The sequence below is a fragment of the Neoarius graeffei genome, chromosome 8 (assembly GCF_027579695.1).
Source record: "Neoarius graeffei isolate fNeoGra1 chromosome 8, fNeoGra1.pri, whole genome shotgun sequence".
Lineage (NCBI taxonomy): Eukaryota > Metazoa > Chordata > Actinopteri > Siluriformes > Ariidae > Neoarius > Neoarius graeffei.
The window spans coordinates 81,841,942-81,863,748 of NC_083576.1; the positions used below are offsets into that span (position 1 = coordinate 81,841,942).

Consider the following 21,807-nt stretch of genomic DNA (forward strand, 5'->3'; position numbering starts at 1 on the left):
TCCAAAGGTGTTCAGTGGGGTTTAGTTCACTCAGGGTTCTGTACAGGACACTCGAGTTCTTTGACTCCAACCTTCACACACCATGTCTTCATGAAGCTCACGTTGTGCATCATACTAAGGCCTCTTTGTTCCGGTGAAGTGAAGCTGTAATGCTACAGCATACAAAGATGTTCTATACAATTGTGGTAACAGTTTGGGGAAGAAACGCATATAAGGGTATGGCCAAGTGTCCACAAACTTTTGGTGATATAGTGTAAATAATTAATTCCACTTGCCAAAACAGCTCCTAGCAATGAGCAGAATGTATCCTTGGTTGATGTGTGTAGTGCAGAGGGTGGTGCATACTAGTATTGTGTTGCTCCACTGTGAAACATGAAACAACGAAAATGTGTAATATGTTTAAACATACAGTACGCATTCAAAGTGCACAGATTAAACTGAGCTGCTCATCCACTTTCTCCCAACAGCAGCACTGTGGCAATCCTTGGATTTAAACTCACTTGAGTCAGAGTCCAATTTCTTAACCGATATGCGACCACCTCAACTGGGTGAATCCTCAAGAGGGATGCCATTCACGTCCCATTGATGTTCCTGTTACAAATAGGTATTTTTACATTACAGGCATTTTTAGCAGACGCTCTTATCCAGAGCGACGTACAACATATAGAGCAGCCTGGGGAACAGCTGGGGGTTAGATACCTTGCTCAAGGGCACTTCAGCCATTCCTGCTGGTCCAGGGACTCAAACCAGCAACCTTTTGGTCCGAAAGCTGCTTCTTTAACCATTAGGCCATAGCTTCCCCATAACGGTGAAGATTTTAAAAGGTAAATGGAAACATTTTAAAGATAGATAAGATGTGCTTTATAACAACCTCTGTGCATGTTTCAGAAAAATAATCTATAGACGATCACTATTTACAGAAAACAGCATTTTGCCTGTCTTTACCTCAAAATATATCCATCAAAATACTTCAAAAACATTATTTGTCTGAATCCATTCAACGCTCGAATCAACAAGTCCTTATCGACAAGTTGTTCATTACGATGATGAAAAACGTACATTTTAATGCCACAACATTCACTCACACCTGTTACCTGAACACGTATTTTGCCCTACTTCTGAATTTCCTAAAGATCATGGGAAGAAGACAAGTAAGTTCTCCCCTTCTTTTTTCTTTTCATCAATAGCGTATTAATAACGATTGATCATATTGATCAAATTCCTGTACTACTAAAAATGTTAAAGTAAATTATTAGAATGTTATTAATTATGTACATGCTCTGTGTTTGCTAATTCCATGCGTAAAAAACAAAAAGACAAAAACGAAACCCCGTTACTCATTTAAGAACAAAATGCAGCCATCAGCAAAGACACCTCACAGAAAATGAGATGGGTCAGATGGTGAAAACGCATGGGATTTTTTTTTAAGAGTAGCCAAGGCTAAATGGCACCCCAATTATGGAATGACTAATATCCTAAGCACACAATCTGCATGTCACGGGCCCTCAGGATAGTGATGATGTCCACCGCTGAGCATCATGTCTTAAGTTCGTTCATCAAATCCGATCAAATCATTCACATTCAGAATAAATAATACAGGTGTTGGTGTACAGCAGATCATCCCAGCAGCTCCAGTTCTGCCAAGCACTGATGAACAGAACCAGGTGTGATTTATACTATACTATACTATACTATACTATACTATACTATACTATACTATACTATACTATACTATACTATAGGAACACGAATAACTCTCAGTATGATCTCTTTGGCTCAGTCTCATTGCACTATGTTTCGTAAAAGAAAAACTTAACCTAAAAAAAAGAGAGATAAAGAGGGAACAAAATCTAAAGTCTTAACCCATGCAGACAATATTGTAGATTATAGTTCCTTTGGTATTTGGCTTGAACTCCAGTAAAAGTAGTATGAGCAATATTTGTGAAAAAAAAAAGTCATGAAACACATGGATGCGTAAATATCAAAACCACAGGGACAATCAGACCTGGTAAATATTCACAGGACAGCATGATGCAGTGTAATACAGAAGGATGTGGAATTAACTGATGGTTACTTTTTAATTCTGATATATACATTCACTGGCCACTTTAATAGGAACTTCTTATTGATTCTAAGATTCCTGTTTTTGGCTGTAGGAGTGGAACCCAATGTGTTGTTCTGTTTTCTGTTGCATGCTGAGATGCTTTTCTGCTCACCACGGTTGTAAAGAGTTACTATATCCTTCCTGGTTAAAAAAAAAAAAAAAAGCTCGAACCAGTCTGGCCATTTTCCTGTGATCTCTCTTACCAACAAGGTGTTTGTTTCCACCCACAGAACTGTCGCTCACTTGATGTTTTTTGTTTTTCGCACCATTCTGTGTAAACTCTAGAGATTGTTGTGTGTGAAAACCCCAGGAGGAGATCAGGAGCAGTTTCTGAAATACTCAAACTAGTCCATTTGACTCAAACCAACACCCGTGCTACAGTGAAAGAAAGTCACACTTTGAGATCACAGTTTTTCCCATTTTGATGTTTGAATGCCGTGAACATTAAGTAAACTGAAGCGCTTGATTTGTATCTGCATGATTTAACCATTGGCTGATTAGAGAACAGCATCAAACAGCAGGTTCGACAACCTAATGGGCAGTCCTAATAAAGTGATCAGTGAGTGTAAAATCAAAGCTAGAAATGTACAGTACTTTCTTTTCCTTCTTGCTAAGTTTTAAGATATACCAGGGTAATGGTTTGACACTATTTATCAAACAATAAGTAAATCAATGCTTCAAAAGCAACAGTTGGGAAGAAAAAGGTGCTTTTTTACGCTGACTGTTCGACTTTACAGAATATGAAGGATGTAGATTTTAGTGTTGCTTGATTTCCAACGATCCTTTTCCAGAAAGGCCTTTTTTTTTCTTTTTTACCTCATCATAGGTACATCACAGGATCAGCACAAGGTCTATACGACTCAGAATCATATATACAGTATACGGTATGTATATTAGAGACCTAGATAACGGAGCACAAAGCTGCCATTTTGGTTCTTGGTGTTCTTTTTCTGCTCTGTAAACGGATGAAATGTAAACATGTTCTTTATTTTCTAAAAAAATTCAAAATCATACTCGGTAGTTGTGCAACAAAACAATATTTAAATCTTGTGTCTGAGTTAACGTGTCAAGTATTCCACTGTTTTAACACTTAATGAGAGTAAGACATGCTAGTTTGTTTGACATGCTCGTGTAGTATTCCTTAGCAAAGTTAGCTAGCTAAACATTAGCTGGCTACATTAGCTCTCTAAATTACAAGATTTGTCTAAGTTAATCAAGTGATATAAAGTATATTCAGTCATAGTTTAAAAAAAATCACTGTTGTGTGTAAAAGTGTATATAAAACTATGAGGCTCATCATTTGCCTCAAATACCTGTTGAGATTTTAAGTCATGCTAAAACAAAACTTTCCAGTAGTTTCCACTGTCTTAGCACATCTAAGTGTCTTAGTGTCTTAGCATGCTACATTTCAGTCTGTGAAGAAAAAACAAACAAAAAACTCCCAACTTTTGTTTCTTTTTCTTATTATTACATTTTAACTCTTATTACATTCTTTTATTTGCCTTGAGATTGTCATCAGGTTTATAAATATCTTCCAGAAACCTAGCTAGCTAGTAACTGCGCTGTTTGCTAGCTTTCAAATATCTAGCTAGCTGGCAAACTGTAACCTACAATAAACTCTGGTGTGCTATCAAGGTTAAGTCAGTGAAAAAATTTATAATTTGATTGATTTAACTTAATTTAACCCTTTCACCAGTGCAGACCTCTGTTCAGGTTTCAATGATTAAAAATATATATATATACTGGGTGCGATTTGCTGGGGAGGATGGTGGGGATCATCCCCCCCTCTGGTTTTTATCTCTGCTGAAAAAAAATCCTCGGGGACAACCCCGTCAATAAAACAAACAAACCAAAAAAAAAAAAAGTTGACATGACAGGCATGTTGTGACACAGTTTTCTATGGTCTACATTGGACTCACTTTCAAAATGACCCGAAGTGGCAGCTTTGATGTTCACGAACGTCCCCAGCAAATAGATACATTGTAGATAATAACAATATCCAGAGTGTGAACATGGATTTAGCGCCATGAATCACATCCTTATTGATGAGCGCAACAGAATGAATGTATCGACACTGACAGCCTTCTTTTCCTCGCTGTCAATGGGCCAGACGTGCGTTCCTTCCCTGCTGAGAAATTCGCAGAAATGTGGATTAAAGAAGGGCAAAACTCGGCGGATAGCGCACCGACAGGAAAGCAGAAAAGGCCACATGAACTGCGCCATCAGAGTAAACTGTTCATTTAGTATTCATGTATTTTAGTGATTTTCAAGTCACTGTCCATTTAATCCAGAGGGAGAGAAACATCACAGCAACGCGACAAGCAATGCGAACTTTGTTGTGTGTTAGTGTTCGTGTATTTAGTCAGAGAGATAGGAAGATGTGTTCGTTTTCATTTAGTGTTATTCATTTGATATCATCGGATGTTATTGAGCTGTTAGCCTATTGTTACCTTAATTTTGTGACGTTTCATGATTAAAAAAAAAAAAAAAACATCCCCCCTTCTGGTTTTTTGACAAATCGCACCCTGTATATATATAGTTTATTCTATCCACATTCACTGGATATGAGCAATCGCGTGCTCTGACTGGTGACTCTACTACTAGGATATCAGCTCATATACGTACTGTGAGTAGAGAAAAACAAAATGGTGGCGCGTGTTGCTGAACCAACCGAGGATGAAATAAAACTCTACTTGAAAACAAAACCTCCAAAAATGCAAAAAAAAAAAAAACCCGTAACACAATAGGGAATGAAAGTATTTAGTGGTAAGAATGTATCTTTTTTTATTTTTCAAGAATTATTATTATTATTATTATTATTATTATTATAGCGGTGGCATGGTGGTGTAGTGGTTAGCGCTGTCACCTCACAGCAAGAAGGTCCGGGTTCGAGCTCCGTGGCCGGCGAGGGCCTTTCTGTGCGGAGTTTGCATGTTCTCCCCGTGTCCGCGTGGGTTTCCTCCGGGTGCTCCGTTTTCCCCCACAGTCCAAAGACATGCAGGTTAGGTTAACTGGTGACTCTAAATTGACCGTAGGTGTGAATGTGAGTGTGAATGTGTTAGGACTGGGACTGTTTTGGCCTCTAGAGGCCGCTGTTATTTCCTTTTCTGGTCATGTTTGCTTTGGCCTCTAGAGGTGACCACTGTGTTCTGTGTTTTGTTTTTGTCTTATTGCCTGTTTCCTGCCCCGCCCTGTCCTTAATTAGTTTGTGTATTTATACCCCTGTGTTCAGTCCTCTTGTCACGGAGTCTTTGTTATGTTTAGCTCCAGTTTCCTCTGTACCATGTTCCTTGTCTTTTTGGTTTTGCACTTTGCTTTTCTTTTTGGACCTAGTATTTACTGTGTTTTTGGATCTTCTGAGCATTGGTATTTTTGCCTCTTCTTTTCTGTTTTTTTGGCTTTTGTTTTGTACTTTGGATATTTCTTATTTTTCCCTTCATCTTCTGAGCGTTTTGGATTATTTTCGTTTGGGCTGTATATATTGTAAATAAACCTTTTGATACTTTTCTACTTCCGCCTCACGCCTCTGCATTTGAGTCATCCCCCTGGTGGCCTAGTGGGGGTTTGTTGGATTATCACACCAGCGAACCAGGTTCGAATCCCAGCAAAACCCTAACAGAAAGACTCCGTCATGACTGCCTCAGCAGAGGCTGCTTCAACTGTCTACCTGGCCAACCTTCAGGGAATTATGGCAGCTTTGACACGCTTCGGAGCGACCATGGATGCTCATGGACGTACGCTCACCAGCCAATGCAAGGCCCTTGCTCGCCACGAGGAACTGCTTCAGCAAATTGGGAAAACCCTGGCACAGCTGACACCTCTGCCTGCATATCCTGATCTGGCTCCTGCTCCAGTGCCTCCCGCCACGCTGTCTCCTTCACCTCGCGAACCCAGCCTTCCTGCACCACAGAGGTATGACGGCAAGCACGGTGAGTGCCGGGAGTTCCTTACCCCGTGCCAACTCACCTTTGAGCTCCAGCCTACCACCTACACTACGGATCGCCGCAAGATTGCCTTTGTGATAACCTTATTAGCTGGTAAGGCACGAGCTTGGGCAACGGCCATCTGGCAAAGACAGGGACCTGAGTGTTCTGACTTCAAGCTATTTATGGAGGAGATGCTTCGGGTCTTCGATCAGGCAGACATCAGTAAAGATGCAGCCAGGAAGCTCATGTCTGTCCGACAGGAGGGAAGCGTTGCAGACTACGCCATCTCGTTCCGGACCCTCGCAGCAGTAAGTGGATGGAACGAGACTGCCCTGGTGTCAGCCTTCCACCATGGTCTGTCTGACCCCATCAAAGATGGTCTGGCTTCTATCAGATGCCCAAGTGACCTCGAAACTCTGATCTCACATTCTACTCGCCTTGACAACAGGATGAGAGAACGCCGCCAAGTCCTGAGCCTCCCTGGCCTCCCTGCCTCTACCTGGAGCCCGTCTACCTCCTCCAGTGACTGTCCAGAGCCCATGCAAGTTGGCCGTACTCGTCTCTCCGTAGCCGAGAGGGAGCGCAGAAGGAGGGACAAGTGCTGCATCTACTGTGGCAAGCCTGGTCACTTCCGAGCATCATGTCCCGAGCTCTTGGGAAAAGGACCGCTCCGTCCAGCTGAGGGAGGGCTGTGACGGGGCCTACCCTCTCTCCCGGACTCCCTGGCCAAGGAATCTACATCCCGGTCTCCATCTCCTGGGGTGAGTCTGTCTACTCTTGTCAAGCCTTGTTAGACTCAGGGGCGGCTAGAAACTTTATGGATATCCACTTCGCCCAAAGCATCAATGTCCTGACTGCGCCTCTTGAAGTCCCACTGTCTGTGTCTGCCCTCGATGGCCAAGCGTTAGGTGATGGAAGAGTCACCCAAGTTACTTCTCCAGTCTTCCTCCAGTCTCAAGGTCACAAGGAAGAAATATCCCTGCACCTGATTCCTTCACCTGAGTTCCCAGTTATTCTAGGTCTTCCTTGGCTTACCCGCCACAACCCTCATATAGACTGGGTCACTAGCCAGGTTGTGGAGTGGGGTCCTGTGTGCCAGGCCTCTTGTCTGCTCTCTAGCTCTCCTGTGTCTCCTGCCGAGCCTCCCGATCTCACCAAGTTATCTCAAGTTCCCACAGAGTACTGGGATCTCAAGGAAGTTTTCAGTAAGAGCAGGGCCGCCATTCTCCCTCCGCACTGTGCCTACGACTGTGCCATCGACTTGCTCCCTGGGACTACCCCTCCTCGTGGCAGACTGTTTTCCCTCTCTCAGCCAGAACGCAAGGCCATGGAGGAGTACATCAAGGAGGCCTTGGCCTCTGGGTTCATTCGACCCTCCACCTCACCCGCTGGTGCCGGCTTCTTCTTTGTCGGCAAGAAGGATGGGGGGCTTCGGCCATGTATTGATTATAGGGGCCTGAACAAGATCACCGTGCGCAACCGCTATCCCCTTCTGCTGATGTCCACAGCATTTGACCTGCTCCAAGGTGCCACCATCTTCACCAAGTTGGACTTACGGAACGCATACCATCTCGTCCGTATCCAACAGGGAGACGAGTGGAAGACCGCCTTTAACACCCTAAAAGGGCACTACGAGTACCAGGTCATGCCCTTCGCACTCACCAATGCACCAGCTGTTTTTCAGGCCCTTGTCAATGACGTCTTGAGGGATATGATTACTCAATACATTTTCGTCTACCTCGACAACATCCTGATATTCTCCAAGACCTTACAGGAGCACTGCCACCATGTCCGCCAAGTCCTCCAGAGACTTTTACAGAATAATCTGTTTGCTAAAGCCCAGAAATGCGAGTTTCATGTCCCCGAGGTCTCCTTCCTGGGATTTATCGTACGAACGGGGCAACTCCAAATGGACCCAGCCAAGACCCTGGCCATCCGGGACTGGCCTACTCCCAAGTCCGTTAAGGAGGTTCAGCGGTTCTTAGGATTCGCTAACTTCTACCGCAAGTTCATCAGGAACTTCAGCTCCGTAGCAGCACCTATGTCGGACCTCACCAAAAGGACTGGTGGTTCCTATGTCTGGTCCCCTCAGGTGGAAAAGGCGTTTAATGACCTCAAACACCGCTTTTGCACGGCACCTATTCTGGTTCTCCCGGACACCTCCCAACCATTCATCGTGGAGGTGGACACCTCGGACAGTGGTGTCAGCGCGGTGCTCTCTCAACGCTCGGAAGGGAAGCTGTGCCCCTGCGCTTACTTCTCCCACCGCCTGAGCCCTGCAGAGTCCCGCTATGATGTGGGGGATCGGGAACTGCTAGCAGTTAAACGAGCCCTTGAGGAGTGGAGGCACTGGCTGGAGGGAGCGCAACATCCATTCCTGGTGTGGACGGACCATAAGAACCTGGAGTACCTCCAGCAAGCCAAGAGGCTGAACCCACGACAGGCTAGGTGGGCTTTGTTTTTCAGCCGTTTCAATTTCACCCTATCATACCGCCCGGGCTCTAAGAACACCAAACCGGATGCGCTCTCCAGGCTGTTCTCACCCAACAACAGGGAGAGTGAAGTTGGGCCTATCATCCCTGTATCCCGGATTGTGGCTCCTGTCCGCTGGGGTATTGAGGAGACCGTTCGACAAGCTCAACGCCGGGACCCTGATCCTGGGATGGGGCCACCGGGCCTCCTGTATGTCCCTCGTCAAGCCCGGGCCAAGGTTCTCCAGTGGGGTCACTCTTCCCCTCTCACCGCCCACCCGGGAGCTCGGAGGACCCTGGACTTCCTGAAAAGACGCTTCTGGTGGCCTAACATGGAGAAGGAAGTAAGGTCATTCGTCCTGTCCTGTGAGGTCTGCACCAGAACCAAGAACCCGCGACAGCGTCCCCAGGGTCTCCTGCATCCTCTGCCTATTCCCCGGCGTCCCTGGTCCCACGTGGCGGTCGACTTCATCACGGGTCTCCCTGAGTCTCAAGGTAACACTGTCATTTTGGTAATTGTGGACAGATTCTCCAAGGCCTGCCGCTTTATACCACTGTGCAAACTCCCTTCTGCCCTTGACACTGCTAAATTGCTATTTAATCATGTCTTCCGAGTCTTTGGTCTTCCACAGGACATCGTCTCTGACTGGGGGCCCCAGTTCTCCTCCCGAGTGTGGCACGGCTTCTGCAAGCTCATCGGGGCCACTGCCAGCCAATCCTCTGGGTTCCACCCCCAGTCCAATGGCCAGACGGAGAGGCTCAACCAAGACCTGGAAACCACCCTGCGAGGCCTGGCTATGGATAACCCGACATCGTGGAGCACCTGGCTGCCATGGGCTGAGTACGCCCACAACACCCTGCAGTCATCGGCCACCAAGCTGTTGCCGTTCCAGTGCCAATTCGGGTTCCAGCCACCTCTGTTCCCGGACCAGGAGGAGGACGCTGGGGTGCCCTCGGTCAACCAATGCGTGAGACGGTGTCGCAAGACCTGCAGCAAGGTCAGGAGGACACTCATCCAGACCTCCAGTACCAACCAGACTCAGGCCAACCGCCATAGGAGACCTGCCCACACTTTCCGCCCTGGGCAGCGGGTTTGGCTGTCCACCAAGGACCTTCCGCTGCGGGTGGAGAACCACAAGCTTGCTCCTCGCTACATTGGGCCCTTCAAGGTTGTACGCAGAGTTAACCCTGTCTCCTACCAACTCCAGTTACCACGTACGCTAAGAATTAACCCCACATTCCATGTTTCCCTGTTGCGGCCCGTACTGACGTCCACGTATGCCCCTGCCCCTAGGAACCCCCCGCCCCCCCTGCATCTTCCAGGGTCAGACTGTTTTCACCGTGCGCCGCCTGCTGGACTCCCGCCAGGTTCGCGGGGGTCTCCAATATCTTGTGGACTGGGAGGGCTATGGCCCTGAGGAGCACTGCTGGGTCCCAGCTCGGGACATACTAGACAAAGAACTTTGTCGGGACTTCCATTCAGCCCATCCTGATCGTCCTGGGAACGTCAGGAGACGCTCCTAGAGGGGGGGGCCCTGTTAGGACTGGGACTATTTTGGCCTCTAGAGGCCGCTGTTATTTCCTTTTCTGGTCATGTTTGTTTTGGCCTCTAGAGGTGACCACTGTGTTCTGTGTTTTGTTTTTGTCTTATTGCCTGTTTCCTGCCCCGCCCTGTCCTTAATTAGTTTGTGTATTTATACCCCTGTGTTCAGTCCTCTTGTCACGGAGTCTTTGTGCTGTTATGTTTAGCTCCAGTTTCCTCTGTACCGTGTTCCTTGTCTTTTTGGTTTTGCACTTTGCTTTTCTTTTTGGACCTAGTATTTACTGTGTTTTTGGATCTTCTGAGCATTGGTATCTTTGCCTTTTCTTTTCTGGTTTTTTGGCTTTTGTTTTGTACTTTGGATATTTCTTATTTTTCCCTTCATCTTCTGAGCGTTTTGGATTATTTTCGTTTGGACTGTATATATTGTAAATAAACCTTTTGATACTTTTCTACTTCCACCTCACGCCTCTGCATTTGAGTCATCCCCCTGGTGGCCTAGTGGGGGTTTGCTGGATTATCACACCAGTGAACCAGGTTCGAATCCCAGCAAAACCCTAACAGAATGGTTGTCTGTGTCAGCCCTGTGATGACCTGGTGACTTGTCCAGGGTGTACCCTGCCTTTCGCCCGTAGTCAGCTGGGATAGGCTCCAGCTTGCCTGTGACCCTGTAGAACAGGATAAAGCGGCTAGAGATGATGAGATTATTATAGCATTTTTTTCCCGCAAATTGCTCCTGTCATTTCGCCAGTCTTTCTTCATCTTTAAGCATGAAAATTTGTTGAATTTTTTTAGACTGGTTCAAAATCTCAAAGAAGTTTGAAAATTACAGAACTGAAATGTCCAAGGAAGAATTAAATAAATGTCTAATGCTGTTCTATACCTCAGCAAGACAGTACTTTCTACAAAGAAACCCAACAACAACACTAAAGTCAATTTGTGCAGCCATTGATAGGTTTTTAAGAAGTCCGCCAAAGCAGAAATGATTTTGTGGGACATTTTGTATAAAATTTTTAATTTATCGATTTTGCAAAAAATAAAAATGCTCTGTTTCTCAAAATCCAGTGACTCCATCCATCCATCCATTATCCATAACCACTTATCCTGTACAGGGTCACAGGCAAGTTGGAGCCTATCCCAGCTGACTATGGGCGAGAGGCAGGGTACACCCTGGACAAGTCGTCAGATCATCGCAGGGCTGACACATAGAGACAAACAACCATTCACACTCACTGTCAGTAGAGCCATCAATTAGCTTAACTTGCATGTCTTTGGACTGTGGGGGAAACCAGAGCACCTGGAGGGGTGAACATTCAAACTCCACACAGAATGGCCCTTGTCGGCCGTTGGGCTTGAACCCAGGACCTTCTTGCTGTGAGGCGACAGTGCTAACCACCACACCACCAGTTCGCCCCATCCAGTGAATGTGGATAGAATAAAATAGTTATTCCACTGAGTCTCATCGTACATGGCTTATAGCCAACTCAGTGCTATCAGCTCACATATGACTCGATTTTGTGGAATAACTGTAAAATATACCAATTGGTTGACTCTCTCTTTCTCTCTCTCTCGGTCTCTCAAGTTACATATTGATCCTAAGACACCAGTGGTGCTGACCTCTTCTGCTCCTCAGACTCGCCTGATCCATCCTGATGCCCTACTTCTGGCATCACATCGCTCCTGTGGAGGACGGCCCCCTATGGACAGTCGAAAGTCGCACTTGGGTCAGTCTCAGAAATTGGTCTCTCATTTGGGACGTTATGGTCAAAAAATTTTTTTTCCTATTTTACTATTTTTTTTTGCATTTACATAACACTCAATGTTTCTTTTGTCTTGTTTAATAAGAATAAAGATAGCATTTTGCTTTATCTGGCCTCCACTGTGGAAAAATTTTTTGATTACAATTCAAATGCTTTTGCAAAATTGATCTACATATAAAATAATTACATCATGAAGAATTAAAGCCCCTCCTTCACAGATGAATGAAAATATTGAATAAATTTCCTCTTTTTGATTGCTTGGGTTAAAAATGCCAAGTTATGATGACTGAATTGATTATTCACTTAAATATGAATATGATACATTTTGGGTATTTTTTCATTAGCCGCTTTATCCTTCTACAGGGTCGCAGGCAAGCTGGAGCCTATCCCAGCTGACTACGGGCGAAAGGCGGGGTACACCCTGGACAAGTCGCCAGGTCATCACAGGGCTGACACATAGACACAGACAACCATTCACACTCACATTCACACCTACGGTCAATTTAGAGTCACCAGTTAACCTAACCTGCATGTCTTTGGACTGTGGGGGAAACCGGAGCACCCGGAGGAAACCCACGCGGACACGGGGAGAACATGCAAACTCCGCACAGAAAGGCCCTCGCCGGCCCCGGGGCTCGAACCCAGGACCTTCTTGCTGTGAGGCGACAGCGCTAACCACTACACCACCGTGCCGCCCACATTTTGGGTATTTGATATGGAGAAATAGGACACAATGGAAAAATCAAGAACACACCAGAAAGGTGAGAATAACGGAGCTGGTAAAAGAACAGCGACTGTACCAGCTGAAGGTCGCGCAGGTCTCTGCTGCGGCGCGCGAGCAATGGGACATCATTACCGCACCAGACGGCGCGCGAGGCGGGGGCAGGGCAAAATGACTGGCCGTAGATTCTATCAAAAGTTCGATCTAAATTAACCATGGTTGCAAAATATTGGCCAAAAATACGCAAACACTACGAAATATGAAAGTAAGATGAAAAAGAAACATTCTATTGCCTTATACTGCAAGACTAAAACAAAATAAAACTGTCAAAACTCACCTTTTCAGTGATAACGTCCGAACAGATCACTCGCGTAACAGAAAGACCGCAAATGGAAGCGCGATCAACTTCTAACTGCTGGAGTGGAAAATTCCATTCTACACATGCAAATTGTTAATGTGTGTCCTTCCCCGCACACAAATAACACACTACGGTAAAAAATAGACCACAACTCATTTTATAGCTCAGAAATTCATACAAGACCAGCTACCATCATAACATATTCTGTAAGAAACATATTCTATACCTAACTTTCAGCTTTCGTTTTAAAAAACAAAATCGCAGATTTATAACTAAATTTTTATATGGCGTAGTGATTTTAAGTTACTACTTTTGGTGAGGTAGTGACCTTGACCCTGAGGCTTTCCGTTTAGATCAAAACACACGATCGTATTGGTTTTGGGTCTGCAGGAAATGGAGTTACAACGGTGATCGAATATTTTGCATGATGTTTTATTACGGTTATGATTATTCTGTAAGCGCACCAATCCTTAGGTGTATAAAGTTACAACTTAAAATACAATTAGTGATAACTGTAGACTTTTCAGTGGACTACAACCTTTTTAAGGGAATGCAATGTAGTCAATCATTTATCATGTCCCAGATCAAGCTGCCATTTTTCCACAAATTTGCAGAATTTTTGCCAAATTCTGAATATTCACATCAAAGATTTAGTTTTATCTGTATTATTTCTTTCATCATTTTATTTCAAATTAAAACCAACATCACCATTCAAAACCGTGTAGTTTATTGACTGTGAGTATATTTAGTAGGGTACCCCCACAGTAACCAGTTTCTGAGACAGACCCACTTAGAAGACGGCTCTGGACACTTACAGTAATACATCTATGGCTGAGGACTACAATTAACTTGCTGACTTTAGGACTGCAGTTGTCATGAACAATTTCCACTCAAGTTTCCATCAATGAACAGTTTATAACGTCAACAAAACAGACTTCATGCTGGAACTGTAATGATTTTCCTGGTTGCACAGTTGTGCTTTGCGACTGTGTAGGACACTGCTGTGGAAGCAAATTATTTATAATCACGGTATCTGTTATCACCCAAATGAGATGGGTTCCCTTTTGAGTCTGGTTCCTGCCAAGGTTTCTTCCTCATGAAGTCTGAGGGAGTTTTTCCTTACCACCGCCACCACAGGCTTGATCATCAGGGATAAATTAGGGATAAAATTAGCTCAAGTTTAAAGCCTTTCATTTTCTGTAAAGCCGCTTTGCGACAATGTCTGTTGTTAAAAGTGCTATACAAATAAACTTGACTATTAGCATAAATGTTGCATATTCTCGAAGCAGAATTCCTCTAGTTTCCAAATTATGGCACACGCACTAACTAGTTCACTATATTTCCCTTTAAAACTGTGTACTGCTTTATACTGAATTCATCACTAAGTTACTTAGTGTTAATGGTATTTTTTATATAAAGTATAGCAGTCTGGATATGAAGTTACACAGTGGTGAAAGGGTTAATATATTTTGCTCTTTCCATCAAAATCTTACCAACCTTCAGCTGGGAAACCTCTAGTACTTGCACTTTTGATTCTGTCGTACGTCTTAAAGAAAAATACGTTTCAAAGTCAGGGAAAATAAACACATACACACATGTCTATGTATATGTAAGTTGGTAGTTTGTCCTCTGTTAGCTATCTAGGTCTCTAATATGCTGTAAACACACCTTCTGACTCAGTGTCACTGCCCGTGGTATTATTAACCAAACATGTGAATTCTCTGAACATGATGAAGTTAAAGGACGGGTGGTAGAGTGTGAGGATGCTGATCCTCCGAGTCTGTGCTTGATGCTGATTGAGACTGATGTTGGATGATGATTTCGACGGAACGCTCACCGCTGTCTGATTTCCTCTCCGAGCTGCCCTGTGGATTGTTCTCTGCTTTGCTGTCTTGGCTGTCTTTATTATCTGCAGTGTTGCCCACGCCCTCACTGGTTTCTTCCTGCGCAGATGCCCCTATTGGTCGCAGGCGCTCTGCTGTGTCTCTTTTGCCTCCTTTGGCTGAGTTTTCTCTCCTCAGTCTGTCCTCTGAGCCTGATTTGTCTGCTGTGGTGTGAGGAAAAAAGAAATCATAGCTGTACCGGTGCATCTATGTAGTATAATTGAGTTGTATCAGTAAAACGTCCAATTAATGACCTAGAAACATGTTGCATTCATCTTTGACATGAAGTTAAACATTCCATTTAGCACCCATACATTTGTCCCTCTATGAGGATTCTTACACAGGGACGGATCCAGACCGATGCAACTGATGCATGTGCATCGGTCAGAAATATATATGCACCACTTGGCATCGGTCACGGGGCGTTTGTTTACTTTACCACTAGCCAGCTACATGGGCTATAACCATGCTCAACCAACAGACCAATGGTTCAGGATCTGATCACCTGTGGTAAGCAATGATGCTTATCTGACCTAATTCTCACGATGCTTTGTATAGCATGACCTGAGACAAATTCACCACGAATAATGGGCTGAGCCGCAGTCATAACGGGCTGTGCATGGGCTGTTTTGAAAGGTCTCAGGGAGAGGGAGGTACCTGTAAAGTTTGGTGGGGCTAGGACTTTCGGTGGCCGGATTATGAATTTTTAAACCTCTGCATGCTCACGCGGCTGGAGCCAGGGCTCATATTAAAGTTTTCAGTGAGCCATGTTCACACAGGGGGTTTGGGGGCAAATAGCAGGCCGAGCCATGGTCGTAGTGGGCTGTGCCTGGGCTGTTTTGAAAGGTCTCAGGGAGAGGGAGGTGCCTGTAAAGTTTGGTGGCGCTAGGATTTTCTGTGACCAAATTATGAATTTTTAAATCTCTGTGTGTGCGCGTGGCTGGAGCCAGGACTCATATTAAAGTTTTTGGCAAGCCACGCTCATACGGGGGTTCAGGCACAAATAGCAGGCCGAGCCATGGTCATAGTGAGCTGTGCATGGGCTATTTTGAAAGGTCTCTGGGAGAAGGAGGTGCCTGTAAAGTTTGGTGGGGCTAGGACTTTCGGTGGCCATGTTATGAATTTTTAAATCCCTGCATGCGCGCGTGGCTGGAGCCAGGTCTCATATTAAAGTTTTCAGTGAGCCATGCTCACATGGGGGTTCGAGGGCGAATAGCAAGCCGAGCCATGGTCATAGCGGACTGTGCCTGGGCTGTTTTGAAAGGTTTCAGGGAGCGGGAGGTGCCTGTAAAGTTTGGTGGGGCTAGGACTTTCAGTGGCCAAGTTATGAATTTTTAAATCCCTGCGTGTGCGCATGGCTGGAGCCAGGGCTCATATTAAAGTTTTCAGCAAGCTGTGCTTGCATGGGGGGGTCAAGGGCAAATAGCAGGCCGAGCCATGGTCGTAGCGGGCCGTGGCTGCCCTCTTCAGAAAGGGCTCAGCGTGCTCTACGCCCCTGTGAAAATCCATCACAATCTGGTAAAATTAGTGAAAATATTTCTACAAATGTGTATCTGTCAGATTCTTGGGCTGGATCCGTCCCTGTTACACATAGTGGACGTGCCACATAAATGGACATAAAAAACGTATACAACTATTGATATGTTAAGGTTTTCAGTCAGCAGATACTGGAAAAGGAATGAGTCTACAGTGTCCAGTTTATAGCTGCAATAATACTGATGATTACAGGAAATAACCTTTTCCATAACACTAAATGTAACTATAAATGGATAAAAAGTCCATCATGCTATTGTTTTCAGTGTTGGCAAATTGCTCTGGGATATTCAGGATATGCTGTTATTGGAAAATAATTAATTTCAGCCTGGTAACAAAAAATTTGTATCACACCAGGCAGTCATTGATTCACTGATTAGTTTCCTATAACAGCACACCACCAAGTGTTTTATTCCTTACTAAATAAAGTCGTTTATTGACAACAGATGATGCTGATTTTTACCAGTCCTGGTTGAGATCGTCCTACGGTAACTGGACTCATAATTGGCGCTACTCTCTCCAGGTTTCCTGATTGGTCGCGTTTTAGGGCGGAGTTTGTTAAGCCGGCCTTCGTGAATCCACTCGTGCTGCATGCCCTCATCCGGAGTCATACGCTTCACAGGGTCCCACCTGCCACATAAGGACAGAAATATAACAAAAATGACCGCTTTTTACATTTCCTTTTGTGATACAGTAGAACTGTTAAATACAAGATCCTGAAAATGTTTTTTTCTCATTAGGCTTGTGCACACAACACAGGATGCAGGATGAAGCATGCATAATTGGTGACTTTTCAATGTTTACATGCGATTAGCTAATATTTCTCCCCTTTCTGTGTAAAGAATTTGGTCAAAACTTGTTAAACTGTACACAGACCATTCTCAAGGCTCATGTCGCTCATCCGTGTAGCATTTATCAAAACTAGTAAGCGAATGCCTGCTGTGTGTGTAGCCTGCGGTTCTAACTCTAACGAGTATTTAGTTGGGTTGAACAATCCTAACTCCTCCCATTTAAGCCATAATGCTTGGTTCTGTTTAAGTGGTCTTCAGCACAGAGATGTCAATCAAGCATGCTTATTAGACCATCATGCCACGCCCATGCCATGGGAGTTCTCAGATCAGTCCTATCAGGTGTTTAAGGATGATTTATCATATCAAGTTTATAATATCTTTTGTTAATTCAAACTTTGGTGGATGGTAAAAATAACTCTCAAGCTATACAAATATTTTGTACTATTCTATCCACATTCACTGGATATGAGCAATTGTGTGCTCTGATTGGCTACTCTACTACTAGGCTATCAGCTCATATACCATGAGTAGAGAAAGACAAAATGGCGGCGCGTGTAGCTGAACCAACTGAGGACGATCTAAAAACTCTACTCAAAAACAAATCCCCCAAAATACAAAAAAAAGCAAAACAAAATATGGAATGAAAGTATTTGATGGCCATCATAAGGCCATTTGGAGTGAAATTACACACGGTCATTTTTAACGTACTCCTCCTAGACGGTTCATCAAATTCATGTCAAACTTGGCAAACATGATGCCAAGATATTCACATGTGTAATTCAGATGCCTAGCACAGCGCCACCACCTGGCTAAGCAGGAAATGTGCCAGAAATTGGCAATGCCTTAACTGATTGATCTGACACTTTACAAAATATTGTGTATTATGACTGTGATGATATTCACGTGTAATTCAGATGCCTAGCACAGCGCCACCATCTGGCCAAGCAGGAAATGGGGAAAAATGTTCAATTCATTGATGGATTGATCTGAAACTTTACAAAATATTGGATATCATGAGTCTGATGATATAACATATACAATTCTGTGCACACTCATACACACACAGTCATATGCATATTTATGCATACACACACTCACAAGTATGCACTCACACACGCAACATCTATGAGCACACTCTTTCACACACACTCTCTCCCTCTGACACACACACACACACACACACACACACACACACAATAATAGCGGCGCTCCAGCGGTGCACTATACCTAAGAAAAAATGGTCAACCCATCGAGTCGATTTTTTGTGGTTTGTCCGTGTACGTGTACCACCAGTCATACACGCCGCCTAGTGGCCAGTGTTAGTAATTACAGTCATACACGCCGCCTAGTGGCCAGTGTTAGTAATTACCAGTCATACACACCGCCTAGTGGTCAGTGTTAGTAATTACCAGTCATACACACCGCCTAGTGGCCAGTGTTAGTAATTACCAGTCATACACACCGCCTAGTGGCCAGTGTTAGTAATTACCAGTCATACACACCGCCTAGTGGCCAGTGCTAGTAATTACCAGTCATACACACCGCCTAGTGGTCAGTGTTAGTAATTACCAGTCATACACACCGCCTAGTGGTGTTACCAGTCATACACACCGCCTAGTGGCCAGTGTTAGTAATTACCAGTCATACACACCGCCTAGTGGCCAGTGTTAGTAATTACCAGTCATACACACCGCCTAGTGGCCAGTGTTAGTAATTACCAGTCATACACACGGCCTAGTGGCCAGTGTTAGTAATTACCAGTCATACACACCGCCTAGTGGCCAGTGCTAGTAATTACCAGTCATACACACCGCCTAGTGGCCAGTGCTAGCCAGTAAAGAAATAAAACAAGAGAGACTGGCTAGGATATAAGAAAATTCTACAACCCAGAAACAGATGGGAGCTCCGCTTCTAGGCAGTGCCTAAATCTATATATTAGTGACCTGCCATCATTGTGCATTTTGTTGCAGACATATGAAAACTCTGCATGTATACACACACACACACACTGTAGACACAGGAAAGCTAAGATGACTTAAGATTACAGCGTGAGATAGAGATAAGGAGGAGACACATGTATAGTTTTGTGCATATATAAATGTACATTTTCACACCACAGAAACACACACACACACACACTTACAGTCTTTATCTTTCTATCTCTCATCCGTCAAGCAGTCATGGCATTTGCAACATGCACATCACCTTTGAACATTTGATGAATATATGACATGCGTGGTGGGATGTCCTGGGTAGCGGAACCACACGTGCGAGGGCCCATCAAGGCCGCTAGCGGCTTTAATTATTATTATTATTGCATTTTTCACAAATTGCTACTGTCATTTCACTGGGTTGTTTACATTCTAAGCGGAAATTATTTTGTCAGATGTTTTGTATAAAGTTTTTATTTATCGAATTTGCAAAAAATAAAAATAAAAATGCTCAGTTTCTCAAAATCCAGTGAATAAAACAGTTATTCCACTCAATCTCGTCGTACATAGATTATAGAGAACTCGATGCTACGTATGGGCCTCGTCGCCTGTCAACTCATGTATGACTCTATTTCATGGAACAACTCTGATATATCGTACACTCTGTTCTCGGCAACATTAAAAGTCGTACATGAGAATATCTTTCGCAGGGCTGAGTAAAATTTATTAATGAATAAACCCATGATGTATAAAATCATCGTTGATTCAATATGAGAAGTACATACTCAAGACAGCGCCGAATAAAGTCTAAAAACAGGGGATCGTTGGTCTTCAGTACACTGGCAAGATCCTTGGAGCTGGGTCTGCGTTTTTTCCCTTTGCTGTTCGTGACGTTTCGTGGATTTCCTTTTGAATCTGCAGGGACAACAGAATGACTGTTTGAACATGTGATATGGTCCAGAGTGAATCTCCTGCATCAGTAGCTGTTCCAGGATCATCACATACAGTATCAACGGAACAACATACCAAAAAATAACTTTCTTCTGGATGCAGTCTGAACAAAGTCGTTTGGAGGCAAACCCATCACCTACAAACAGAAACATTCAAATAAACACCAGATAAATACAATTTCATGACAAAAAAAAAAGAATGAACATTTCTACAACTGATTACTGATTACAGTCTGGCAGAGACAGTCATTTGGACTTTTATGATTTTTCTGGATGTAATTGAATAAATTAAATGAATTAATAAATACATTTTGTCCTCAAAGGAATTTCATTTTATTAATTTTATTTCACTTTTACTAAACAATACTTTTGTTTTTGGATCATTTTAATGAACTCCAAAGTTAATTTTAGTAGGTTTATATCTCATCTCATCTCATTATCTCTAGCCGCTTTATCCTGTTCTACAGGGTCGCAGGCAAGCTGGAGCCTATCCCAGCTGACTACGGGTGAAAGGCGGGGTACACCCTGGACAAGTCGCCAGGTCATCACAGGGCTGACACATAGACACAGACAACCATTCACACTCACATTCACACCTACGGTCAATTTAGAGTCACCAGTTAACCTAACCTGCATGTCTTTGGACTGTGGGGGAAACCGGAGCACCCGGAGGAAACCCACGCGGACACGGGGAGAACATGCAAACTCCACACAGAAAGGCCCTCGCCGGCCACGGGGCTCGAACCCGGACCTTCTTGCTGTGAGGCGACGGCGCTAACCACTACACCACCGTGCCACCCTAGGTTTATATTTAATAATTAATCACCAAAAGTGAAGTGAATCTCAGTGAATAATAACTGAGACGAAGATGAGGTTATTATTAACTACTTATTAACTGAGTGCGAGGTCTTTACAGGAAAAAAAATCAGATCAAGGTCTTGACGGTACAAAAAGACAGAGGTCTGATATTTTCCTGTAAAGACCGAGCAAGCAAGGTTAATAAAGACTTTATTATATAGCTTTTTTTTATTTCTAAGATTAAAAGTGAAGGTCATTATAACGACGCTGCTTTCAGTCAGATTTGTAATGTAGTTGAGTCGCAAGTGCAGAATAAACGGCTAGCGGTTTCAAAACTGAATTTCTGTTAGTGGTAAGCAGTTTCTGAATGCTCTTCCTTGCTCATTTCTTGAATAATTGTCTTTTGGCCATTTTTGATTGTGTCTTGATTTCCAGTTAATCTTTTTTTGTCGTTTTGGTTTTGTTTGTTTTTTGCAACATTGAAAGCCAGCGCCTTGGAAGGAAAGTCCGTAATCGCCCAAGGGCATTATGGGAAAATACTGTTCACCAAGGAACCAATCAGAGTGCATGATTTTACCGGAAGTAGCTCATGCCATATAATAATCACCAATATTCACTGAACCTGAGGTGTATTATTGTTTTAGTATAAAGACACAGGTGATTATTTTAAAAAATTGTATTAAAAAATAATTCATTTCAATCTTCAAAAGCGGCATGCAAATGTAATAAAGGCGTGGCGCAGACTTGTGTCACTTATCTATGCCAACTCACATAAAATCCTTTGTGATGAAATGGATAAAATAAATCACAATCCCACCTTACCTTTGAATAGTTTTAGACCAAACTTCATAGCATCTTTAGTGCTTTTAGAAACAGCATTTTCTTTCATCATTTCTAATTCTTCCTCATTTACAGTGACGAAGCAATTGGACGCCATTTTGCCGAGTCACTTGAGGTGATTATCGAGAAATGGCCTTAATTTTTCAACCAATCAGCACGCGATGTTTCATGTACAGTGGTGCTTGAAAGTTTGTGAACCCT

The 21,807-nt window shown here is 43.8% G+C and overlaps 2 protein-coding genes across 10 annotated transcripts in view; one reads left to right on the top strand and one right to left on the bottom strand.

The window, feature by feature from the left end:
* LOC132890951 (zinc finger protein with KRAB and SCAN domains 8-like) overlaps nucleotides 1-21,807 on the top strand; it is a 48,130-nt gene that overhangs the window by 4,365 nt on the left and 21,958 nt on the right. Inside the window, exons 2-5 of one of the 9 annotated variants that reach the window (XR_009655250.1) lie at nucleotides 468-604; nucleotides 2,931-2,988; nucleotides 11,624-11,765; nucleotides 19,940-20,201. The gene's annotated coding sequence lies outside the window, so the exon portion shown is untranslated. Of the gene's footprint in view, nucleotides 1-467; nucleotides 605-1,217; nucleotides 1,665-2,930; nucleotides 2,989-11,623; nucleotides 11,910-19,939; nucleotides 20,202-21,807 lie in introns of those variants that run through there. The other 8 variants (XR_009655252.1, XR_009655251.1, XM_060928351.1 and 5 more) reach the window with 8 other exon arrangements.
* The window catches only part of dyrk4 (dual-specificity tyrosine-(Y)-phosphorylation regulated kinase 4), a 95,484-nt gene continuing 88,293 nt past the window's right edge, over nucleotides 14,617-21,807 (bottom strand). The window contains exons 12-15 of the mRNA XM_060928346.1: nucleotides 20,045-20,105; nucleotides 19,804-19,933; nucleotides 16,760-16,926; nucleotides 14,617-14,927 (exon numbers count right to left, since the gene is read on the bottom strand). Coding sequence (XP_060784329.1) covers nucleotides 14,617-14,927; nucleotides 16,760-16,926; nucleotides 19,804-19,933; nucleotides 20,045-20,105 — 669 coding nt within the window. The remainder of the gene's footprint in view (nucleotides 14,928-16,759; nucleotides 16,927-19,803; nucleotides 19,934-20,044; nucleotides 20,106-21,807) is intronic.